The 22,482-nt window shown below is 52.1% G+C and overlaps 1 protein-coding gene across 4 annotated transcripts in view; it reads right to left on the reverse strand.

Annotated features, from left to right (window-relative positions):
• Positions 1-13,177: 13,177 nt before the first annotated feature.
• Positions 13,178-22,482, reverse strand: part of NKAIN1 (sodium/potassium transporting ATPase interacting 1) — a 39,100-nt gene continuing 29,795 nt past the window's right edge. Inside the window, exons 2-7 of one of the 4 annotated variants that reach the window (XM_032864007.1) lie at positions 18,049-18,186; positions 16,376-16,456; positions 14,948-15,145; positions 14,198-14,258; positions 13,461-13,542; positions 13,178-13,311 (exon numbers count right to left, since the gene is read on the reverse strand). In XM_032864007.1, the coding sequence (XP_032719898.1) occupies positions 13,302-13,311; positions 13,461-13,542; positions 14,198-14,258; positions 14,948-15,145; positions 16,376-16,456; positions 18,049-18,186 (570 nt within the window). In that variant the 3' untranslated portion in view covers positions 13,178-13,301. Of the gene's footprint in view, positions 13,312-13,460; positions 13,543-14,197; positions 14,259-14,947; positions 15,162-16,375; positions 16,457-18,048; positions 18,187-22,482 lie in introns of all 4 variants that reach the window. The other 3 variants (XM_032864010.1, XM_032864008.1, XM_032864009.1) reach the window with 3 other exon arrangements.

Below are 22,482 nucleotides of genomic sequence, written 5' to 3' on the forward strand. Positions count from 1 at the left end.
AAGATTTTATTTATTTATTTGACAGACAGATCACAAGTAGGCAGAGAGACAGGCAGAGAGAGAGAGAGAGAGAGAGGAGGAAGCAGGCTCCCTGCTGAGCAGAGAGCCGGATGCGGGGCTCAATCCCAGGACCCTGAGATCATGACCTGAGCCCAAGGCAGAGGCTTTAACCCACTGAGCCACCCAGGCGCCCCACTGCAGGGCACTTCTATGACACTTTTACCAAGAATGGCCCAGGTCCCTGCATCACTGGGAGGAGCAGAGCCGCTCACCCACAGGGACCATTCATAGGGGGTCTGCTTTGTGAGAAAGACATATGCTGGGGCGCCTGGGTGGCTCAGTGGGTTAAAGCCTCTGCCTTTGGCTCAGGTTGTGATCCCAGAGTCCTGGGATCGAGCCCCACATCAGGCTGTCAGGGAGCCTGCTTCCCCCTCTGCTTGTGATCTCTGTCTGTCAAATAAATAAATAAAATCTTAAAAAAAAAAAAAAAAAAAAAAGACACACACTCCCCTGTCCTTTCAGCCCCTGCTCAATTGGATCTCTCTGTAAGGGCAGTCTGGCCTTGCACCAATTAATTCACTCTCCCTGAGGCCCAGAGAGCTCCTTTTCCACCTTTGAGGCTCAGCTCAAATGTCTCCTCACCATGAAGTTCTCTCTGAATTCACCCAGAAGAACGATCAGCTCTCCTTGCTGTGTGTGTTAAAAAGAAAACCACAGGCCAAAACGATGTCACTTGGGTCTGTGCAAGTCCAGGCTGATCTAACTGCCATTTCAACCTCCCCCAGAAACTAAGTCTTAACTGGTCAATCAGGAATTCTCTGATAAGCACCAGAGAGATCATCTGTCACGTGGGTCCTCTTCATTCCCCAGAGGAAGATGAAGTCATCTCATGATAAGACCCCTTGCCCTTCCCCCTAAGGGAAAATGACCTTGCCTGAAACAATTGTTTCTTTTCTTTTGATCATAACTTTCTTGTGCCTCCCTCCTTCCTATAAAAACCTTCCATTTCGTATCCCTTGGAGCTGCTCTCCTCTTGTGAGATGGGATGCTGCCTGATTCATGAATCACTTAATAAAATCACTTAATAAATCACTTAAATAAATCACTTAATAAATAAAGTTCAGATGAAATTGTTTGAATTTTTTAAAGCTTACTTATTTATTTAAGTCATCTTTATACCCAAAACGGGGCCCCAACTCATGACCCCAAGATCGAGTCGTCAGGTCTTCTCACTGAAGTGGCCAGGCACCCATGAATTTTATTTTTTCACCTGTGTTTCAAGGTTGTATTCCTAAGTCCCTCCTATGGGCTTCTGTTACAGACCCCACCAGATTCCAGCATGTTCTTGTGAAGGACAGGGTACCACCCCCACTGGATTGTGACCCTGCAAGGCACTGTGAACCCAGGTTGTAAAGGATCATTTGATTCCTCCACTGACACTTTGTGGAGGCCCCTAGTGCCTGAACTTTGTCTGCAAAACCCTGAGACATAAGGGAGTGATGGAATTTGGGTTCTTGAGGTCAGCTGACAATTTGAGCTGCCATTCATTCTTAGTGAGTTCAGGTCAGGAAAGCATCTCCATCCTAGTCTCCTGTCTCTGGGACACATTTTGTAAAACCAAATCTAGAATTCATCCTCTTGCTCTGATTTCCACAAATCCCCCTCACACAGGCCTTAGTGTAGGTAAGGACTTGACAGAAGATTTGGTGGACGTAGGGGGAGGGTTTTAACACATAAAGTTGATCCTTGTTCTTTTTCTCAGCAACTTTTGAATTTGCTTCACAGGACTTGTCACAAGTTGCAATTCTTTTATTTCTATGTCTTTTAACTTTTTCTTGGTTAGTGTGCTTTCTCCCCTAGTTATAAAGCGTGGACTGATCTTGCCTACTGTCGAACGAATGAATGCCTGTGAAATCAGACATCTGTCTTGAATCTTCATCCTCCACTGGGAAAGCCCTTGAAGTTTCTCAGGCCTTCTCCCTGTCCCCTTTCTCACTTTTTTTTTGGAACCCGTTTGTCCCATAAGGCCTCCAAAATTCTCACCCAGTCATGCAGAACATGCTCTGTTCTCTCCAGCCCCTACTTCCAGACCCATCGGTGAATCTAACAGGAATTCAGAAGAAACTAGAGGCCTCTGATGGGAAGGAATCTCCACCCCTCAGGGCACAGCAATGGGTTTAAATGTCCCCTTTCCTCCGCCATTACATTTTTTTAAAGATTTATTTATTTATTTATTTATTTATTTGACAGACAGAGATCACAAGTAGGCAAAGAGGCAGGCAGGGAGAGAGGGGGAAGCAGGCTCCCCGCTGAGCAGAGAGCCCAGTGCGGGGCTCGATCCTAGGACCCTGAGATCATGAGCTGAGCTGAAGGCAGAGGCTTTAACCCACTGAGCCGCCGACACCCCCCCACCCCCCCACCTCCCGCCGTTACACTTTTATCACCATTGCCCTCTACAGGGCTTGGCACAGGAGGAGCTAAGCCTGCCTGTGTTGTATTAAACTCAAGGAATGGAATGCTTGCCTGGAGAAAGAAGATTTCAGGTGGTGTGGCCAATGAAAGTGGTCACAAACTCTTTGCCAACCTTCTGACCAAAAGGTAGGCCTAGGGGCACCTAGGTGACTCAGTTGGTTGGGCATCTGACTCTTGGTTTCAGCTCAGCTCAGGATCTCAGGGTGCTGGTCTCCATGTAAAACGCCAGCAATCCTCCTGGAGAGACCATGTGGGAAGACGCAGGCTACGCAGAGTGTGTCCAGCTGGGTTCCATTTTATCACTGATGCCACCACGGCACCAGGCATGTGAGTGAAGCCTAATGGGTGTCTTGGACCCTCAGATCCAACCAGCCACCCGCTAAATATTGCCAAGTGGCCCCAGTTGATCCCATCTGGAGCAGAATGACCCAGCTGAGCCCTGCCTAAGTTCCTGCCCCACAAAACTGCCAGATGTATTGGATGTTTCCAGCCACCATGCTTGGGGCTGGAACAGCAACATCTAACTGGAACGGAGAGAACAAGACCCTGGGGGTGGAGGGGGCAGACTGAGGATGCTGGCTGGGCAGCCACCAGGACACAGAGGGCAGGTGAGTGATGTTCTGGTGAGAAAAAGAAAGCAACAAGAGCTTCATCTGCACCCTGTCAGGGCTGTGCCTGGACAGACAGACACTGGCCACCCCATCTCTCCCTGGCTGGACCAAGCTGAAACAATCCTTAGAGGACCATGGCACTGGCCTCACAATGGAGGTGTTTCACTGATGGCATGAGACGGAAGGGACACATACATATTGATTAAGTGCCCACTGTGTGCCAGGCACAGTGATGAGTAGTTTCTTACAAACGCAGCACAATCCAGAGAGGGAGTGAGAGACAGAAAGGGAGAGAAAGAAAGACAAGGGGAGAGAGACACACAAATGCTGGATCTGCCTTTCAAATATGTAAAACTGAGGCTTGGAGGAGGAGACGGAGTTGGGATCGAGCCTGGGCTCTAGTTCTAGAACTGTGGCCTAGCCATATCAAAAGAGTTAGAGGGCGTGGAAGATGTTACGGTGGTGGTGGTGGTGGTGGTGACTGCCCCTCGCAGGGGGGCTGGGTGGTGGCCGCCAGCACGCGTGCGCAAACCCTGGAGGAGGGGCTGCGGCGCCCCCTGCCGGGATACCTGGCCCAGAGAGAGGAAGAGGGGTCACGTGGGGCACCCAGGGCCCTTAAAACCCAGGGAATCAGGCCAAGTGTTCTTACCCAGCCGGTGGAGAGCGTGTAATGCTGAGGGAGGCAGGCAGAGAAGCAGAGTCTCTGCAGGGGGGAGAAGAAGGACCTTCAAGTCGGGGAATGACCTGGTCAGGGAGATGGCACTTTGCCTCTCTGTGCCTCAGTTTCCCCCTTTATAAAAAGGAAATGACCACAGCACCTACCCTGCTCTTCCTTCCTCCCTCCCTCCTTTCCAACTCCTTCCCTCACTTACTCAACAAACACCTACTGGGAGCTGACAGGACCAGGCCTAGGACCAAAGCTAAGTGTGACTCCAGCTCGGCCAGTCCTCGTGGGCCACAGGGATGGGGAGATGATCGTCCCAGGGTTTGGAACGGTTTGTTCCCTTGCAGGGCTTCTGTTTTCACCTCTAGGCAGTGGGAGCGCTCACCACAGTAGAGGCTTGGAGTGGCTTCATAGGGCCACAGGGCTCCTGGGCAAGGCTGCAGGGAGGTGGGCAGATCCCGGGCTGGAGAGAAGGCAGAAGGAGACTGTAGCTGGTCCTCAGGGCCAAGTTCTGTGACAGCGAGACAGGGCCCTTTGCCCACCGCCCTCGCCAGAGAGCAGGCAGGGGCTACAGAGGCGGAGGGGGGGGAAGGTTGGCACTGAGAGCTGCCCCAGGCCAGAGAGGCCTCTGAAAGCTCCCTGGGGAGGCAGAGCTGAGAATCTTGTCCCTCCAGACTGCCCGGGGTGTGCTCTGGCAAGGAGGCCACAGCCCACCCCAAATATAATACGTTCTTGCCCTGTGGAGCCCTTGCCCTCACCCACTAGGGCCTGAAGACACACATTATTAGGGTCATTTTACAGAGAGAAATACTGAGGCTTGGAGCAGCAGGCTAAACCTGCCTGAAGGGATCCATTGAACAGACAAGAACTCACCACCCTGCTCTCTCCCTCTAGCTCCCCACTGACTTAGAACCTACTCCAGTTCTCCATCTATCCTCTTCTTGGGGTCCTGGAACTTCCCATCCCCATCCATGGCATCTTTCAGGACCCGCCGAGTGCCAGGAAAAGGCAAGGTGTGGGGGTTTGCAGATGAGTGGGATGCTACTGGGTCACTCTGGCTCTGGGCAGGCGGAAAGGACACATTCCGGGGCCCCAACACTCCACCCTCTGCCCAATCCCTCTACCTCCTCAAACACCAATGATGGGAAGCTCCGGGAAGGGAACTGCGCTTCGCAGTTTACACTCGCCCCCCGCCCCGTCTGCCCAGTGAGGCTTCCAGTGTGAGATTATCAGGCTTGGCCAAGTTTGCCCAGTTAGCAAGTGGCAGAGCTAGGACCCGAACTTCTGAATTCGTGACCTTTCCTAGGCCAAGACAAAGAAAGGAGACGCGGAGGGAGGGCGCTGGCCGGGCAGCAGGAGGCCCAGGAAGTGGGGTAGGGGACCTGGACTCCGGGGTGCCTGGGCGAGGAGCGGTCTGCCTAATGGAGGGTGGGGGTCTCCTCGTCTCCAGGTCGGGAGGCAGCGCACTCGCAGCGCCAACCAGCAGGCGTCGCTGTGACAGCCGTGCTCCCCCGCGTTCTGATGGAAGTGGGAGAGTGGGCTACAGGAGGGCAAGGTTAAGGCTGTGAAAACAGGGGCTGCACCTCTGGTGGAGGTGGTGGGGAAGATGCACGATATCGCTAATGAAAAGTGCCCACGAGGCTCAACAAACGGGCATTGTCTTCCCACTTTACCACCTGTGAAATCTTATTCCATTTCTCTGTGCCTCAGTCTCCTCAACTCTAAAATGGGAATGCAGCCGCTGGCTTCACAGGGTTTCTGTGGGGATTGAAGAGAGTTACTTAAGTCTGGCACATTATAAGGACTTGGTGAGTGTTTAATGTTCATTGTGTTCTGCTCCCCTGCTCCGAGGGGGGACTCCCCGCCCCCCCACCCCGCCCCCCCATCCCCTACCCTCACCCCTTCCCCCTCACCAATCCCCAGTCACACTGAGGGCAGGAGAGCAAGAGCAAGGGAGGTAGCCAGAGATGCATACAGGGTGTGTTCACCAAGAGGGTGGGAGATTTTTGAAGTCAGTGTCCTTGGCAGTTGCTCCCAAATTTCTGACACACCAAAGCTGTGTGAGATAATGTTTGTTGATTTAAGCTGCTAATTTTGGGATAACTTGCTAGGCAGCACTTGAAAACTCAGAGTCTCCCCACCTCCACTCCAGTCCTAGAGCAGTGGTTCTCAACCCTGGCTGGGAACTGAAATTCCCTACAAGGCAATACATGTCCACGGTTAGAGAATGAGCCTGGGGTCAGAGTGGCTGCATTTAAACATCTGTCTCACCACTTACTAGCTGTGTAACTTTGGGTATGTAACTTAACCTCTCCCAGCTTGAGGGTCTCCATCTATAAATGATTATAACAGAACTTGCCTTCTTGGGATTGTTACAAAGACTGAACATGTATGAAAACATGTCAATTCTGCCTAGAGGGGAAGCTGTGAGAGAGCTAAGGCCTTGCCGGTCTTGCTCATTTGTGTAGTCTCAGTGTCTAGAATGGTGCTTGGAACATAGTAGGTGCCCAGTTAATATTTCTTGACAGAGAATGGAATCAGTCAACTGAGACAACTCAACAGTGTTAGTCTGGATCAGCTCCTTGGCTTCCCGACTTTAGCCCTCTCTGCTGGCTCCACGGAATGTTCTCCAACTCCAAGTGGGGTAGTGCCCCAGGACTCAGGTTTCAGCCCTCTTCTCCATCTGCATTCATTCCTCGGTGACTTCATCTGTTTTCCCGACTTGAAACATTATCTTGAAACCAGTGATTCCAAACTTTCTGTATCAGCCCAGAGCTCTCCTCCTTGACATCTCCACTTGAATGTCTAGCGGGCATCTTAGATTTTCCTGTCCAACACCAAAATGCTGAAGTCCACCCCCAAACCTTTGCCTGTTGCAGTCATCCGGTCTCAAGGGCAGCTCCAGCCTCTACTTGCTCAGGCCACAAACCTTGGGGGTCCTGTTTGACCCCTCTCTTTCACTTAACTCCCCCTCATCCAGTCTACCAGCATATCTCTTGGTCTTACCCTCAAAATGTACTGAAATCCAGTCATTTCTCACCCTCTCCACTGCCGCCATCTTGACTGAACCACCAGCATCTCTCACCTGGACTGCCTCGATGGCCTCTGACCTGGCCTCCGTTCCAGCTCCTGACTTCCTAGTCTATTCATCACACAGTATCCAAACGGATCCTCCCAGCTCTGTGCTCTGTTACTCCAGTGGTTTCCCATCTCACTCATATTAAATGCGGAGGCCCTTATGATATCCTTCAAGACCAACAGTATCAGACATGCCACCTCCCACCCGCTTCTGTAACTTATCTTCTGCCACTCTCCCCTTCCCATGCTTTGAACCACACTGGCTTCCTTATTCAGGCATGCTCCCACCTCAGTGCCTTTGTACTTGCTGTTCTCTTTGCTTTCTACCCTAAACTTCTTCAGGTCTTTTATTTCTCTTCCCTACCATTTTGCTCTGGGACACCTCTGATCGACCATATTTTTACTGGTTTATTTAGGTGTGTCTTCTCCCAATAGATACCCTCCCCAGAGGGGGGATTAATTCTTGCTTTGTTCACTGCCATATCCCCAATTCCTGGCACATAGTAGGTGCTTTGTAAATATTCAAGGATGAATTCAGATGCTTGGATTCCAGTAAATTAGAACCTGGTATGCAAGTGGAGTCCAGAAATCTGTATTTTAAAAAAGGGCATCCTGAGTACAGTTTGGGTTGAGAAGCCCTGTTCCAGAGTGTTCGCAGGTTGAAGAAACCCAGGAATAACATTCGAAGTCCAGCCCTCTCATTTCACCCATGAAGTCACCAAGGCCAAAGGTGGAGGAGCTGCCCCAGGGCCCTGGGTGGGTGCAGGGCAGAGGAAGAACTAGGATGTAAGTCCTGGATGCCCGGCACAGGGCTCTCTCTGCTGCTCCGGCCTGCCTGGGCCTGCCCAGTCCAATTCCAGGGCAGACTCAGAGTGGAACTGCTGAGTCACTGGAACAGAGGCTCAGGGCAGGGTGTGGTCCCCAGCTCAGGTGGCAGTAGGACCACGTGGGGCTGCCCTCACCTCCTCCTCCAGGTGACTGAGGCTGAGGGAGGGTAAGGGAGGGCTTGGACCTGTCTCTGCCCAAACTAACCTAGGGGGGAAGTTAGGCAGATGTTTAAATTCAAGAGTAGACCACAGCCTTTAAAATGACTAATGTACTACACTCACACACACACGCACTGCAAGATTGTCAGTAACAAACTCGAGCTTAGGGGAGAGAACCTTCAAGTCTAGCTCTGGTATGATATAGCTGGCAGGTATAATTCAGGGGACCCTCCATGACATTGGAGGAGGGGGAGTTCTAAAAATGTCCGAATGCCTCTTTACCCAGGGCTAGGATTTCCCAAGCCTGGTGGGGTGGGGTGGAGGGTTGCAAAAAAATAGTTTTCCTGTCACTGCCTGGGAGAGTTTGGGTTCAGTACATTTTGGCTCAGGATCAGGAATTTGGATGTTAAGGGATTCTTATGCTCTGGAAATGAGAAACACAGCTCTGGGCCAGCAGCCTGTGGAGTAGTGAATCCTGTAAAGCAATGGGGTTTTGCTGTCAGCCCCCACTACATTCCTAATCTGTTTAAGAAACTGCAAGATCCAATTCCAGTGCATTAAAGAAAACACTAATGTGTCTCTAAGTCCCAGTAGACATGTGTGCTTGTCAAACGTACCTTAGGGAATTCATATTCTCGTTTTAAAGAACACTTGGAGTCCCTTTGTGATTCAGCAGTTACTGGAAGATGGCCCATCCTATCTGGATTATTCTAGTGTGTGGAGATTGCTGGGAGGTGGCCCCAGGGTGGCAGGGGCTGGGGGATCATCACTGGGCTTTGTAGGAAGACCAGCTCACCTGGCTCCAGAGTCATGAATGTGGACCTAGGTATGCCTGCCTCCTGCAGTCCATGCTGATCATTACGCTCCCAAGTTTACACAGAGCTCATGGTCACAGCCAGATCCCCAGAACACACATCTACAGAGGCTTGGGAGAAATCTGAGGTCTCTTCCAGATAAAACACTGCTCTCTGACTTTCTCCTCCACCCCACGCTTCCAGCCCTGCCAGTTCTTGCTAAAGGACAGCTCTAACGTTTTTTAAATTCCACACATGAATGGAATCATACAGTATTTGTCTTTCTCTGACTTATTTCACTCAGCATTATACTCTCTAGCTCCATGTGTGTTGTTGCAAATGACAAAATTCCACTCTTTTTTATGGCTGAGTAGTATCTCATTGTATGTAGACACTGCATCTTCTTTATCATTCACCAGTTGTTGGATATTTGGGCTCGTTCCATAATTTGGCTGTTGTGGACATTGCTGCTAAAAACTTCAAATTCATATTTTTGTATCCTTTGGATGAATACCTAGTAGTGCAACTGCTGGGTCATAGGGTAGTTCTTTTCTGAACTTTCTGAGGAACTTCCATACTGTTTTCCAGAGTGGTTGCACCAGCTTGCATTCCCACCAACAGTGTAAAAGGGTTCCCCTTCTCCACATTCTCTCCAACACCTGTCGCTTCCTGTTGTTGATTTTAGCCATTCTGACTGGCGTGAAGTCGTATCTCATTGCAATTTGAGTCTGTAGTTCCCTGATGATGAATGATGTTGAGCATCTTTTCAGGTATCTGTATGTCTTTTTTTCGAAAAATGTCTACTCATGTCTTCTGCCCATTTTTAAACTGAATTAACTATTTTTGGGGGTGTTGAGTTTTATAAGTTCTTTATGTATTTTGGATACTAACCTTTTATTAGGTATGTCATTTGCAAATATCTTCTACCATAAAGACAGCTCTAACGGAGCAGCTTCTGCTCAAAATCCTTCAGTAGCTCCCATCTACATCACTCAGGCCAATGTGCTCTGATTTGACATCAAGACTGCTATAACCTGGATAAAACTCCTATCCTGGAAGGCAGAACAATGGCTCCTAAGGGTGTCTACGTTCTAGCCTCTGGAATGTGTGAATGGGTTACAAGGCAAAAGGGACTTTGAAATGGGGAGATTATCCTGGTTTATCTGGTTGGGCCCAGCCTAATGACATGAGCCCTTAAAAGTGGAGAAACTTTCATGGCTGTGGGTAGAGATGTGACAATGGAAGGAGGGTCAGAGAGATAGGACATTGCTGGCTTTGAAGATGGAGGAAAGGGCCACAAGACAAGAAATAGGGGTAGGCTCTAGAAGCTAGAAAAGGCAAGGACATGGATTCTCCCCAGACCATCTGGAGAGAAATGCAACCATCCAGACATCTTGATTTTACCCCAGTAAGACTCCCATGCCCAACCTCTACTGAACCATAAGGCAATAAATTTGTATTAAGACACTAATGTTGTGGGGACTCCTGGGGGACTCCTACAGTTAAGTGTCTGCTTTCAGCTCAGGTCATGATCCCAGGTTCTGGGATTGAGCCCCACATGGGGCTCCCTGCTCAGAGGGAAGCCTGCTTATCCCTCTGCCTCTGCCTGCCGCTCCCCCTGCTCCTGCTGTCTCTCTCATGTATTTTTAAAATCTTAAAAAAAAAAAAAGATACTAATGTGTAATCTATGGCAGCAATGGGAAACTAACACATTCCCCATCACATCTCCAGTCAATCTGTCCCAGGCTATCCTTCCCCTCCCCCGACACGTGTTCCCCTACCTCCACATCTGTGCTCATGCTGGTAGCCCTGTCCAGGACACTCAGGTGACCTCTCGCCTGAGCTATTAACAAAAGCCTTTCACTCCAGCCTGTCCTCAGCACTGACCCCCTGCCAGCAGCATTCACCCTTCTGGAGTCCCCATCCTGTGGGCTCCCCACTAAACCATAAAGTCCTTGAAGACAGTGTCTGTGACTGATTTTCCTCCGACCTCCATGACCAGGAGGGGTCCACAGAGGTTTCTGTGATGAACCTGGGACATCTTTGTAGAACCTCTATTTCGGGATTACCTGGGAATCTTCATGCAAGTCCTAATTCTACCAAATCACAATGGGAGGCAACTCCACGTGTATTCTTGGGAGAAGATTTCCAAGGTTCAGAGTTAAGGAGGAAGTTGAAGATTGAATAGAGCATGTTGCCATTTGTGTGAAAAGGGGAAAAAATATTTATGTCAGTTGACAAAGAACTGTCTTTGGAAAGATATGAAAAATAGGTAAAAAGATATAAACTCCTGGAACTTTCTGAATTCTGTACCATATATACCTATTATCTAATCACAAAAGTAAATAAAATTTTGAATATTCAAAATACCAATTCTGGCCGTGTTGCCAGAAAAGATCCAGGCTGTCCCAGGACTCTGTGTCTAAAGCACTTTCTGCCGCTCATTCTAAGTCAGGAACTGAGCTGTCAGGAAAAGGGCAGACATGAGATGCAAAGGATATTTGGAAGCACCAACTTACACTCCACTTAATCAGAAAAATAAATAGAGACTCTCCACAGGATTGTGAGCCAGGTTTGGGAACCCACTGATTGAGCTCCGCCTCTGCATTTTATGGATGAGGAAAGTGAGGGAGAGTGACTTCCAAAAGCTACAGAGCCAGCCAGCACAGGCCAGGGCCCCAGGAATGATAATAGCAGTGACCTTGACTCCCAGCCCCTGCTCACCCTCAAGCAGGGACCCTGGTGACTCACAGGGCAGGACAGGATGATAGAGAAGAAAACACCATCTTTAATGAACCCACCTGCACAGAAACCAGGGAGCGCTCCCTGCCTTGCAAGGTCCCAGTGGGAAAAGAACTTGGTCCCTTGCAAAAACCATCTTATAAAAACAAAAGGCTTCAAAGCACCAGTGGCTAAACCCGTTGAGTAGAAAGGAGGCTGGGGAGTGGGGGTGGGAGGAGAGGGCTGGAGGCAGGAGTTGGCCTGGAAGCAGGATAGCAGCCAGGCCCGAAGGGAGCTGCCCCCTTCTTGAGCGGAACTCCTAGCTACCTGGGAAGACCATAGGGGACCTCAGTGCCCGGGGTGGCCAGTGGAACTCCTGGGGCTGGCTCCTTGGCACAGCACTGCAGAGGGGATGGCAGGATGGGGTCCTAGCTCCAGATACTTTGGCCTTAGATGTAAGGAAGGCTAGATCAGAGGGTAGAGAGTGAAGAGTGGAGTGGTCGCCATGGATGGGCCCAGGCATACAAACCATGCATTTCCCTCCAGTTCCCCCATGCCTTCTGCCCTCCCTCCTTATCCAGGACCACTCCTGTTTTACAGACTGGGAAGCTGAGGCCTGCCCCTCCTGCCCTTGGACTTACGGCCCATACACAGGAAGCAAGGTCCTCAGGGGTGTCTGTGGAAGGAGATGGGGAGAATGAGCTCTCATCTGTTTGCTCTCAAGGGTGCTGGTCCTCCCGACCCCACACAATGACCCACATGCCCAGTCTGCCTCTTCACAACTCCTTCTGGGCTTGTTAGAGGTTTCTCTTGGACATTGGAGTGGTCATAAACGCTGGTGATCTTTGAAAACTGGTGATCGGTAGGTGCTGACCAGCTGTCTTCCATTCTGGAACTACAGGTCCTCCAATGGGTGAGGTGGATGGAGCCATCAGGGGTGGTGGAATTGCTGAGGGGACAGGGGATCATGGCTGCAGCAGACCCGGCCTCAGGGACCCGGAAGGGGATGGGGTGGCTGAGATATGCTCCCTTCCCCTACTGGCATGACCTTCAAACATTGGCCCAGGGTGGACAGGGGCCGAGTCTAGGAGGGCTTTCCTGTGGGTCAGGCTGAACTCAGGGCTCTGGGCTCTGTTCATCTGGTTCCCAACAGGAGAACAGGTATATTGCTTCAAGAGAGGCGCTGGCGAGTGGTGGTGGTGTGTGTGATGTAGATCACATGGGTTCTAGAATGTTCCATCTGGATGGGGGCTTGGAAAGGGATTCAGAGACCAGGCACTGGGTTTTGGAGTCTGAAACTACAGAAGGTACACTGTGTTCAAGGCCTGCCTCCTCCAAAAGCCTAGCTGTGTGGCCTCAAGCAAATCGCTTCATATCTCCGGGCCTCAGTTTCCACATCTGCAAAATGGGAATTTTAATCCCAGCCTAGTCCCGGGAATTAAGAGTCAAATGAAAAGGCTAGAAAGAGCTCCATCTGCTAAGAGGTTATTTTAATTGAGGGAAACTGAGGCCCAGAGAGGGCAAAGGGCCTTGCCAGATGTCACACAGACAGTTGGTGACGGAGCTGCGACTGGAACCCAGGACTCCTGCTTCTAGTTCACAGTAACTCTCCCCAGGGCTGGTGAAAGTGTGGTGAGACGGGGTGAATGCCATTTCTCTCTGGACAGGGGACCGGAAGTGGGGTGAAGGGTTTCGAAAGGGAGAGGCTGGAGAAGGGAGGGAGGCCCCAGCGCACGCCAAGGCTGAGATAAAAAAAATACAAACCCCGTGATCCCCTACCCCGCCCGGCCCGCCCGCATCCCTGGAGTTGGGCTGCGAAGGGCCAAGTCCAAGTCCGCTGCAGACTCAGCCCACGCAGGCTGCAGTTGGTCCGCAAGCCGCCAGGGGGCGCGCCTGCTACTTTGGCCCAAGCTCGCGCCAGCGGCTTCAGTCTAGCCAGTAAGCTCGTGGCAACTGGATGGGCGCGGGACAGAAGCTACCCCGACCTGCAGGAAACAAAGGCAGGTTAGGGAAGTGGACGCTGAAAGTATGGGGCAGAGAGATCCAGCTGCCCTCCCCGCTCCACCCTGCCTGTCTTTCCCCTACAGGAACGCCTCAATCCCGCCGCCCCACCCCGCTGGGCGCCGTGACCCACGTGTACAGAGGCTGCAGTTGTAAATGTGACGTCTTCTGGGGCGCCTGGTATCCGTAGGAGTCAAAGCCACCGATGAAGTCAACTGCGGAAGGGGAAGTGGTGCATAGTTAGGGATAGGCCTGTGGGGTATGAGTTATGGGAGGCTGGGTGCTGAAAAGGAAGAATCTGAGGGGGTCTGACCCCAGTACAGTGCCTGGGGGGGGGGGGGGCTTTGCTGCTGGTCCTATGGGGAGCAGAAGGAGACTCGCAGGAGCTCAGCCAGAATGGGCCAAAGCCCAAGTAGATAGAGAGCCTGGGGGATGGGCCGTCCTTCAAGGGAGCAGGGCTTGAGCCACTTAAGGGAGCAAGACCTGGAAGGTGGGAGTGGAGGGGGCTTGAGCCACTTAAGCGAGCAAGACTGGGAGGTGGAGGTGGAGGGTAGTGGGGGGACAAGGCTGGGCACCCGTGTTCCTTGGTAGGGGTGAGCCTCAGGGAGCTCCTCTGAGGGGCAGAACCTAAGAGGAGTGGGTGGAGAGTAGTGCTGGAGCCGTGCACTGGATATCTGGGTCACAGCCCAGAATGTGCTGGCCATGCAGACCCCCACCACCCCTGCCACCTCTTCTCCCCCACTAAGAGGAGCCAGTTGGCCAACCCAGGTTTCCCTGCCTCCCAGGCAGCGCAGGGCTCTGTCCAGGGTGCTGAAGGCATGGGGTGGTGTGTGGCCAGGCATCCCCGTTCCCTAGGGGCTTGGCACTCACAGCTGTCCTCCTCCTCCAGGAACACTTTGCTCACGTAGCAGGCGAATACGAAGCCAAAGAGCTGGGGGTGGAAGGAAAGAAGACAGAAGCTCTTCCTCCACCCGGCGCCTGGCAGGGCCCAGTAGGACAGGAGGGGCAGGGTGTGCGAGGATGAACACCAAACCATAACAACTTCAAGTTAAATGCTTGGGCCTTACAGTCAAACATATCTGGTTCCATTCTGTGTTCTGTGAGTGGACTTGGACAAGTCATTATTTTACCTCTTTGAGCCTCAGTTTTCCCAGCTGGACCTGGGCAATACTTTACTGACGGGTTAAGAGGAACGAGGATTTTGTGGCTTTGGATGTGTGGAGTGCTGAGGGCAAGCCTGCGAACTATATTATCATCTTGGAGCCACTCTTCTTTCAGTCTCACAACTCTACACAGTTGATGTGGTCACGCCTTTCTGTGAATGAGCATATAAGCTTGGAGAGGGCAAATGACTTGTCCAAGGTCACACAGCGGATACACTGGAGACTGGGTTGACTCATGGTCTGATGACTCATCCTAGTCATTAAACCCACTCACTCTTGGAATGGGAGCTGGGGCAGGGGTGAAGGGAGGAGATACAAGATACGGAAGCAGAGCCAGACAGAAGCACAGACAGGCTGGAAGATCCAGGTTCTCCCTTTCTTAACTAGAGCTAAACAAAGGGGTTGGGGTGGACTTCACCTCTGGGAGTGTGTGGGCTGGGGAGACAGGAGGACTCACAGCCAGGAAGATCTGCAGGGCACTGCTGAGTGCTTCGATGTAGGGGTAGTCAAGCAGGCAGCCGGTGACAGAGATGACATGGTGGTCTTCCAGGGCGAGGCGGGAGTTCAGGACAGGTGTCACCAGGCAGCCTGGCCCATTCTCCATCCACCAGGAGCGGTGCAGGGATGTGTTGAAGGTCATGATGAAGTCCCGGTCCTGGGGGCAGAGGGGCCTAGGATACTGAGCTGGGGCCAGGGGTTGGGGGGCATCTTCTTCAGGCCCCAGGAAACTTTATATAAGATCTACTTCACACCTGGACTGTTGAAGCAGTCTCCTCTCCCGGCTTGATTTGAAGGGTACGGACGGAGTCCGTTATTGCAAGTCTATATTTGGCCAGTAGGTGGCACTTGATGACTACATAGGTCTCACACTTTCACCAGAGGCAGAAAGGGCTAGTGCTGACCCACAGGAGCCCCAAAGTTTCAGAGATGTGAAGGACACTGACAGTGACTGAGTCCAGTTTTCCAGCCATAGGGGAAATCCTCAAAACAGACTCCTTCACAGCCTGTTCAGCCTCTCCACTGCTCTATGGGTGTGGCCCTGGGCAAACCCATCCTCTCTAGTTCTTGGTGTCCCCATCTGGAATGCAGAAAGGGCCGCCCAGATCAGAAGAGGTTCTCACCACAGCATGATCTCTCCATGCTCTCCTGTAGCCTGTTAACTAATATTCACCGAGTTCTGACCAGGTGCCAAGCCCTGAGATGTATAATCTCATTTCATCCCCTGAAGCAATCACATGAAGCAGTTATCTGCACTCCCCAGACAGGGAAACTCAAGCTCAGAGAGGGTAAGCCACATGCCCAGGGTCGCACAGCTTGAAAATGTTGGAGCTGGGATTTAGATCTAACAGAACTACAAACTAATGCTCCCATTCATATATTTTCCCCTCTTGTGTACTAAAAACAGAAGTTGTGTCCTCTGGACTTGCTCTTACACAATCTAAAAACGTCCCCTTTCTTCCATAGTTCTGCATGGGACCTGGTCCACTTGATTTCCCTAAGTTTACTTCATCTCTTTCCCTTCTGAAAATACTGATCAGAACTGGACACAAATCTTTGTAGCCTAAGCAGTACAAAGGGCCCTGAACATGTGTAGGGCCCCAGAGCACTTTCCAGGACCACTGCAAGTGGTTGGTTTCTACTGAACTTGTGATCAAGTGCAACCTGGCCCATCTTCACGGCCCCTCAGCCTTATCTGTCCCATTATTTGTTTCTGAGAAGTGCAGAAACAAAAATGTGGGGGTAGGGTCTGCGGAGTATAGATCATTCGAGTGTATAGAGGGAGATCTCTTCAAGATATGAAGCCCCAGACTAAACTAGGAGCCCCTGGCTAGGGGATGGGCAAGGTCAGGCTCTGCCCTCTGGCATTGCCAGGCCTGAGGCTTACCTGGGACAGCTGTCCAACCTCCAGGTAGAAGCAGATGATAAATGCATTCCAGCCAACCCAGAGCACCAGCCAGGCTGCATACTGGGGAGAGGAGAGGTGAGATTAGGGTGGGGCATGGAGGAGTGGGGGGGGGGCGCGGGGGGGGGGGGATGGGGCGTGTCAATGGAGCCAGAGCTCAGGGACCCAGGAGACCTTTGCAAGGGGAAGTGATGACACTGTCTCATGCAGAGAGCACTTTAGTTCACAAATCATTATTACACTCGTCCTGTCCTTACAACAGCCCTGCATGGAATGCACTGCTCTCCCTCTAAGGATAACCTACATCAGCCCTAGAGACGAGGTTTAAGTTTGCCAAGATCACACAGCTGGGAAGAGGTGGGCCTGCTCCTCAAGCTCCAGTCCTCTGGCAGCTAATCTGATGCACTCTTCGGAGAAGAACAGACGCAGCCCGGCTCTGGAATGCTGGAGAGGAGCGGGGTGTCTCCACCCAAGTCCTGGGCCTGCCATGCCGCTGCTGCCTCCCGGCACACAGCACCGCTTGTAGGAGTGCCTGGGGCCTTCTTGAGAGCCAGAGAGAAGGATTCTCCCATCTCGGGTGAGACAGAGTTTTCGAAGGGTGCTGCTCACTCGGCTTCTGGGAGCTCAGCCTGTGGGAGGTGGGCAAAGTCCAAGAATGAGCCAGAATGGGCTGTGGCAGGAATGGCAAAGCATGTCGTCGTCATCACAGGCGTCAAGCATGTGTGTAATAAGGCAACACAGAAGGCTTTTCCCTCCAAAGAGGCATGTGAACGTGTCACTGAGGAAGAACAGGGGAAGAGGGTGAGCCTAGCTGAAAACAGGAGTTTAACAGAGACCATCAAGGACCAGGGCTTGGGCAGAGGAAGCAGAAGGAGGGAGCCAGGGACACAATCTACTCCTGGGATGAGAGCACAGGAGGCACTGACCTCTAAGCCCCACTTGTGGGGCACACGGGTGGCTCAGTCGTTAAGCGTCTGCCTTTGGCTCAGGTCATGATCCCAGGGTCCTGGGATCAAGCCCTGCATCGGGCTCCTTGCTCAGCGAGGAGCCTGCTTCTCCCTCTCCCACTCCCCCTGCTTGTGTTCCCTCTCTCGCTGTGTCTCTGTCAAATAAATAAATAAAATCTTAAAAAAAAAAAAAAAAGGCCCCACTTGCCATCAGACCACATTCTCGATGAACAGCAAAGGACCAAAGCCAAGCCAGCCTTCTCAAAGCAACCTGAGAAACTAAGGAAGATGAAGTCCGTCCCATCCCTACTGATGCAGCCTTCACTCAGGATCTGATGCTCTAATCCTGCCACTTATTAGCTGTGTGACCTTAGGAAGCCTCGCAACCTTTCTGAGCCTCATTTCCTCACCTGGGAAATGGAGACAGTAAGATACCCCTTGCAGGGCTGTTGTAAAGATGAGTGAAATATGCGAAACGCTTAGCTTCGCACATGGCAGGCACTCACTAAATGACACAGATGGTTAATATTTGGATTTTTTTCCCTAGGAAATCCTTCAGGGAAAATATCAATCTCGTCTCTCTGCTGAGCAAAGAAGCATTGGGAATAGGCTGGAGCTAAGAGAGAGCAGGGGTCTGGGCACTGCGGGGGTGGGGGGGCAGTTCTGGCTGGAGGAGCAGGGGCGTGGGAGGGGCCGAGGGAGCCATACCAGAATGAGGTACCGGGAGCGGTACTGCACGGTGCCAAAGATGCCCAGGATGACTGCCATGATGTGCAGGAAGTTGGCTAAGATAGGAGCCCATTGATAGCCCAGGAAGTCAAAGATCTGCCGCTCCAGCGCAGCGACCTGTGGGAGAGAGCAGGCGGAGGCCACGGTCACGGCCTGGAAGGGAAGGACAGGGACGCCCCCTGGACCTCATGCAGCAGGTCACACCACTTACCATGGTGACGAGCCACCATGGCCTGACTGCTCACAAGTCTCAGAGCCATCCCAGCTCTCCCAGACCACAGGGAGATGGGGAGATGGAAGCAAGTCTGGGGGGACGGACTGAGACCCTGGTCATCACTTCGGGGAGGGGAGGAGGGAGTTGGGGTTCAGAACACCTTCCTCCCTGCCAAGAGGCCCTCCCCATTGGCACCTGCCCCTGCCCCACGCGGGGCTGAGAGCAGGTGGAGTTAGGATCCAGACGGCCTCCCCCAGCCCTGGCCAAGAGCGGAGCTGCTGCCCTGAAGGGCCCAGGAAAGTTCCTGGGCCTGAGTCCGCTTTTCCAAGCACTGCTATCTGGAGGCTGCCCTGGGCGGTGGAATCCACGGGCTGCAGAGAAAGGGATTTGTTTTTACTTCCCTTCCCCAAGGGAGCTGTCCTAGGTTGCAAAATTGACCTCAAGCTCTTTCTCTCCCTGTCTCCGTGCCCTGTGGCAGCACCCTTCTCCACTAACTCTGTGCTTAGTCATGTGACTTGCTTTGCCCAGTGGGACTTTAGGCAGCGCAGTGCAAGTGAAGATCTTTTGAAAAACTTGCGTGTGCCCTAGAGCTTGCCCAGTTGCTATAATTGTAACACGGACAACACCATGCGGAAGAGCCCCCGTGACCCGCTGGAGGATGAGAGGAGAACCAAGCCCTCTCCCCACTGCCCATGACAGCCCGCCAACCATGTGAGTGAGGCCATTGTAGATCATTCCAATGCTAGCCAACCTACCAACTGACCAAAAACACGTAGCCAGACCGGAAGAATCATCCAGCTGACCTACAGAATCAAGAGCTAAATAAAATGATTATTTTAAATGGCTGCTCCAGGGGATGCCTGGGTGGCTCAGTTGGTGGAGCATCTGCCCTCAGCTGCGGTCGTGATCCCAGGGTCCTGGGATCGAGTTCCCCGTTGGCTGCTTGTTCAGCAGGGAGCCTGCTTCTCCCTCTACCCACCACTCCCTCTGCTTGTGCTCAATCTCCCTCTCTGACAAATCAATAAATAAAATCTTAAAAACAAAACAAAACAAAAATCCCAAAATGACTGCTCCAGAATGATCTGTTACCCAGCAAAAGTTAACCGATACTTGGGGCGCCTAGGTGGCTCAGTGGGTTAAGCCTCTGCCTTCGGCTCGGGTCATGATCCCAGGGTCCTGGGATCGAGCCCCGCATAGGGCTCTCTGCTCAGCAGGGAGCCTGCTTCCTCCTCTCTCTCTGCCTGCTTCTCTGCCTACTTGTGATCTCTGTCTGTCTGTCTAAATCAATCAATCAATCAATCAATCAATGTTAACCGATACAGGACTCAGTCAATTTACCCTTTCCAGGAGCCCCTGGTTCAGTGATTCAGCTGATTCATTAAGAACGAAGGTGCCAGTGACATCCATTGTTACTGACTGTCCAACACCTCTGCTCGTGCTGACAGAACCCATCTCTCTGTTTTAGAAACCACCTCCCAGACCTTCAGTCCCTGTGGCTTGGGTGGGGCTGAGCCCACCTCTAATTTCAGCAGTGGGCTCACGACTCAATCCCGACCAGATAACTGACACACAGGGATCTGGTCAGGGCTGAGCACTCGCCCTGTGGCCAGCTCCCGAGAGTTACCCCGGAGAGCTGCCAGAGCAGCCGGCACAGAGATGCTGTCTGCCAGCGTATCTGAATGGGTGCAGTGTCACTCGCTGCTGCTGGTGGCCGTCTTTGCCATCTCAAAGGGACAAAGAGTGAGAAAGAGTGAATAATTAAGGGGAGTCTCCAGGCCATGCAGTTTTTGGTCTGAGGGTCTAGCCACGCTGAAAATTAATTCTCCCTCCTTGAACGTGTGATTTCTGTCATTTGCAACCCAAAGTCCTGATTTAAATGGGAGAGGAGGGGATATGGCTGGGAAGGGACAGGGAAGATTCTGATTGAGAAGATCCCAGAAGCCGTTTTCCTGGCAGGGAGGTGGGGAGCGGGGGTGCTGGCGCTACCACACAGATGGCAAAGCTTGGGCAGAGACCCAGGAAGCTGCAGGCCCAGCCCTGGCACCCACCCACCTGGCGCCAGCCTGCCTCTTGTTGGTGACTCCTCCCGCAGGGCCCTACAGACTGCAAAGAGCTTTCCAAGTTCATCGCCCCCTGGATGCTCCTTGGCAGAAAGGCAGAGCTGGGATCATGATCTTGTTCTCAAGCAAGAGACCATGAGGCTCAGAGAAGGGAAGTGACTTGCCCAAGGTCACACTACAGGGAGGTGGCAGAGCTGGGCAGTCATTCTGCTTTTCTCTGCCACCTGTCCCACCTTGGCACCAACCCATCACCTTTCCTGCTGGCACTGGCCTGGGAGTTAAGAGGTGTGGATTCTGGTTGAGAGTCTGACAGACTCCTGGGTGCCCTGGGGCAGGCCACCTTCCCCACCTTCTCTCAAGCTCCTTCTTCTGTACAGAAGAGACCACTGGACTACAGGACTCTAAGGGCCCTCCAGTGGTCTGCTGACCTTGGGGGAGAAACTCCCCAGGTTGTTCCCTGCTCCCACTTCTCCTGCCCCACTTCTGCTCTTTTCCTTTTCACCCAGACTCTGCCAGGCCTTGGGGAGCCCCCTGCTGGCTTGGGGTCCACTTGATGTTCTCAACTCAGCTGGCATCTGTTCCTGGCATGGAGGCTGCCACCAGAGGACAGAGGAGGTGGCCGAGACAGACTTGCCCAGGCTCATGGTATAGCTGGGGAGAGGCCTTGCCTGGAGATGCCCTCCTAAAACATGGGGTCACCCTGCTGTACCCCTGGCCTCCTGCTCCAACCACTCTGGATTCCCAGGGACCTCACTAACATAGCGAACAGGGGGACAGTTCCCACGAAAAGCTTTGGAGTCACTAAAGCTCAGGTTCAAATGGCCACTCTGCGACTTCGTTCAAGTTACTTTCCCTCTCTGAGACTATTTCTTCAACAGTAATAGGGAAGGCAATCCCTCCCCCGAGAAGTCGTTGTGAGGATATGGAGACATCACACAGGTTAACGGACGACTAAACTTAATAAATGGTGACTAATTAGGAGAAGACGCAACAGTGGGAGCTTCTCAGATGGGCACCGCAGGCTTGCTGGGAGCTGCCCCTCTCCTCTCTCCCCAGCCAGCTCCTACCCCCCGAGCGGCTGAAGCAACAGCTGAAGTTCTGCCTGCATTTCCCTTTTCCTCTATGCAAGTCCTCCTTGGTCTTCAAAGTACAGCACAATTCCCTCCTTTTCCAGAAAGACCTCCCTGATTGGCCAGAGAGATGACTCTTCCCCATGAATATGGAGCCCTGGCCATTCTGGTCACTGTCAGCCATCACTCTGGTCTCCCTCCACCCTCCCTCCAACCTTCTGAAGTGTGGCCCGCCCTCATCTGCCTTGGGGGTCACTGTCTACCTACTTGTTCACAGAACATGTGCTCTGCGTCAGGTCCCTTGCTGGTACTGCGTGCAGAAGGGAGTAAGCTCTGGTGCCTGCCCCCCGGGAACTCAGTCTAGTTGGGGAGATGGGTGGGAAATGGACGCCCATACACCAGTGTAGTCGGCACAGCCACCCAGACCTGAATGCTGCTGATCAGGACCTGAGCTGAGACCAAGAGTCAGCCGCTCAACCGACTACACCACCCGGGTGCCCCTAAGCTTTGTTTTTTAATTATTTTTATATTTTTAATATATTTTTAAAAGATTTTATTTATGTATTTGAGAGAGAGAGAGAATAAGCGGTGGGGAGGGGGAGAGGGAGTGGGAGAAGCAGACTCCCCACTGAGCAGGGAGCCCGATGCAGGACCCGATCCCAGGACCCTGGGGTCATGACCTGAGCCAAAGGCAGACACTTAACCTACTGAGCCACCCAGGTGTAAACTTAGTTTTTTTTTTAAAGTAAACTCTATACCCAATGCAGGGCTCAAACTCACGACCCTGAGATCAAGTGCCCCACGCTCTACCAACTGAGCCAGCCAGGTGCCCCTCCATATATATTTTTTAATTGAGATTCTGCATCTTATAAATAATCTCAATCCTAAAGTTATTATTTTTGATTAGAAAGCCAAGTCAGATATTCCAGAACTTCTGCTTGTGCAGCTGTGAGATGCGACTAATTACCAAATAAAGAACAAACAAATAGGGGGAATATCTTCCCCATCTGGTTGCACCAGCTTAGAACAATCAACTGAGGGCTGCAGTGATTTAAGTCCTAACTGGCCT

This window comes from Lontra canadensis, unplaced genomic scaffold (assembly GCF_010015895.1).
Source record: "Lontra canadensis isolate GAN:19392208 unplaced genomic scaffold, GSC_riverotter_1.0 scaffold25, whole genome shotgun sequence".
In the NCBI taxonomy this organism is placed as follows: Eukaryota; Metazoa; Chordata; class Mammalia; order Carnivora; family Mustelidae; genus Lontra; species Lontra canadensis.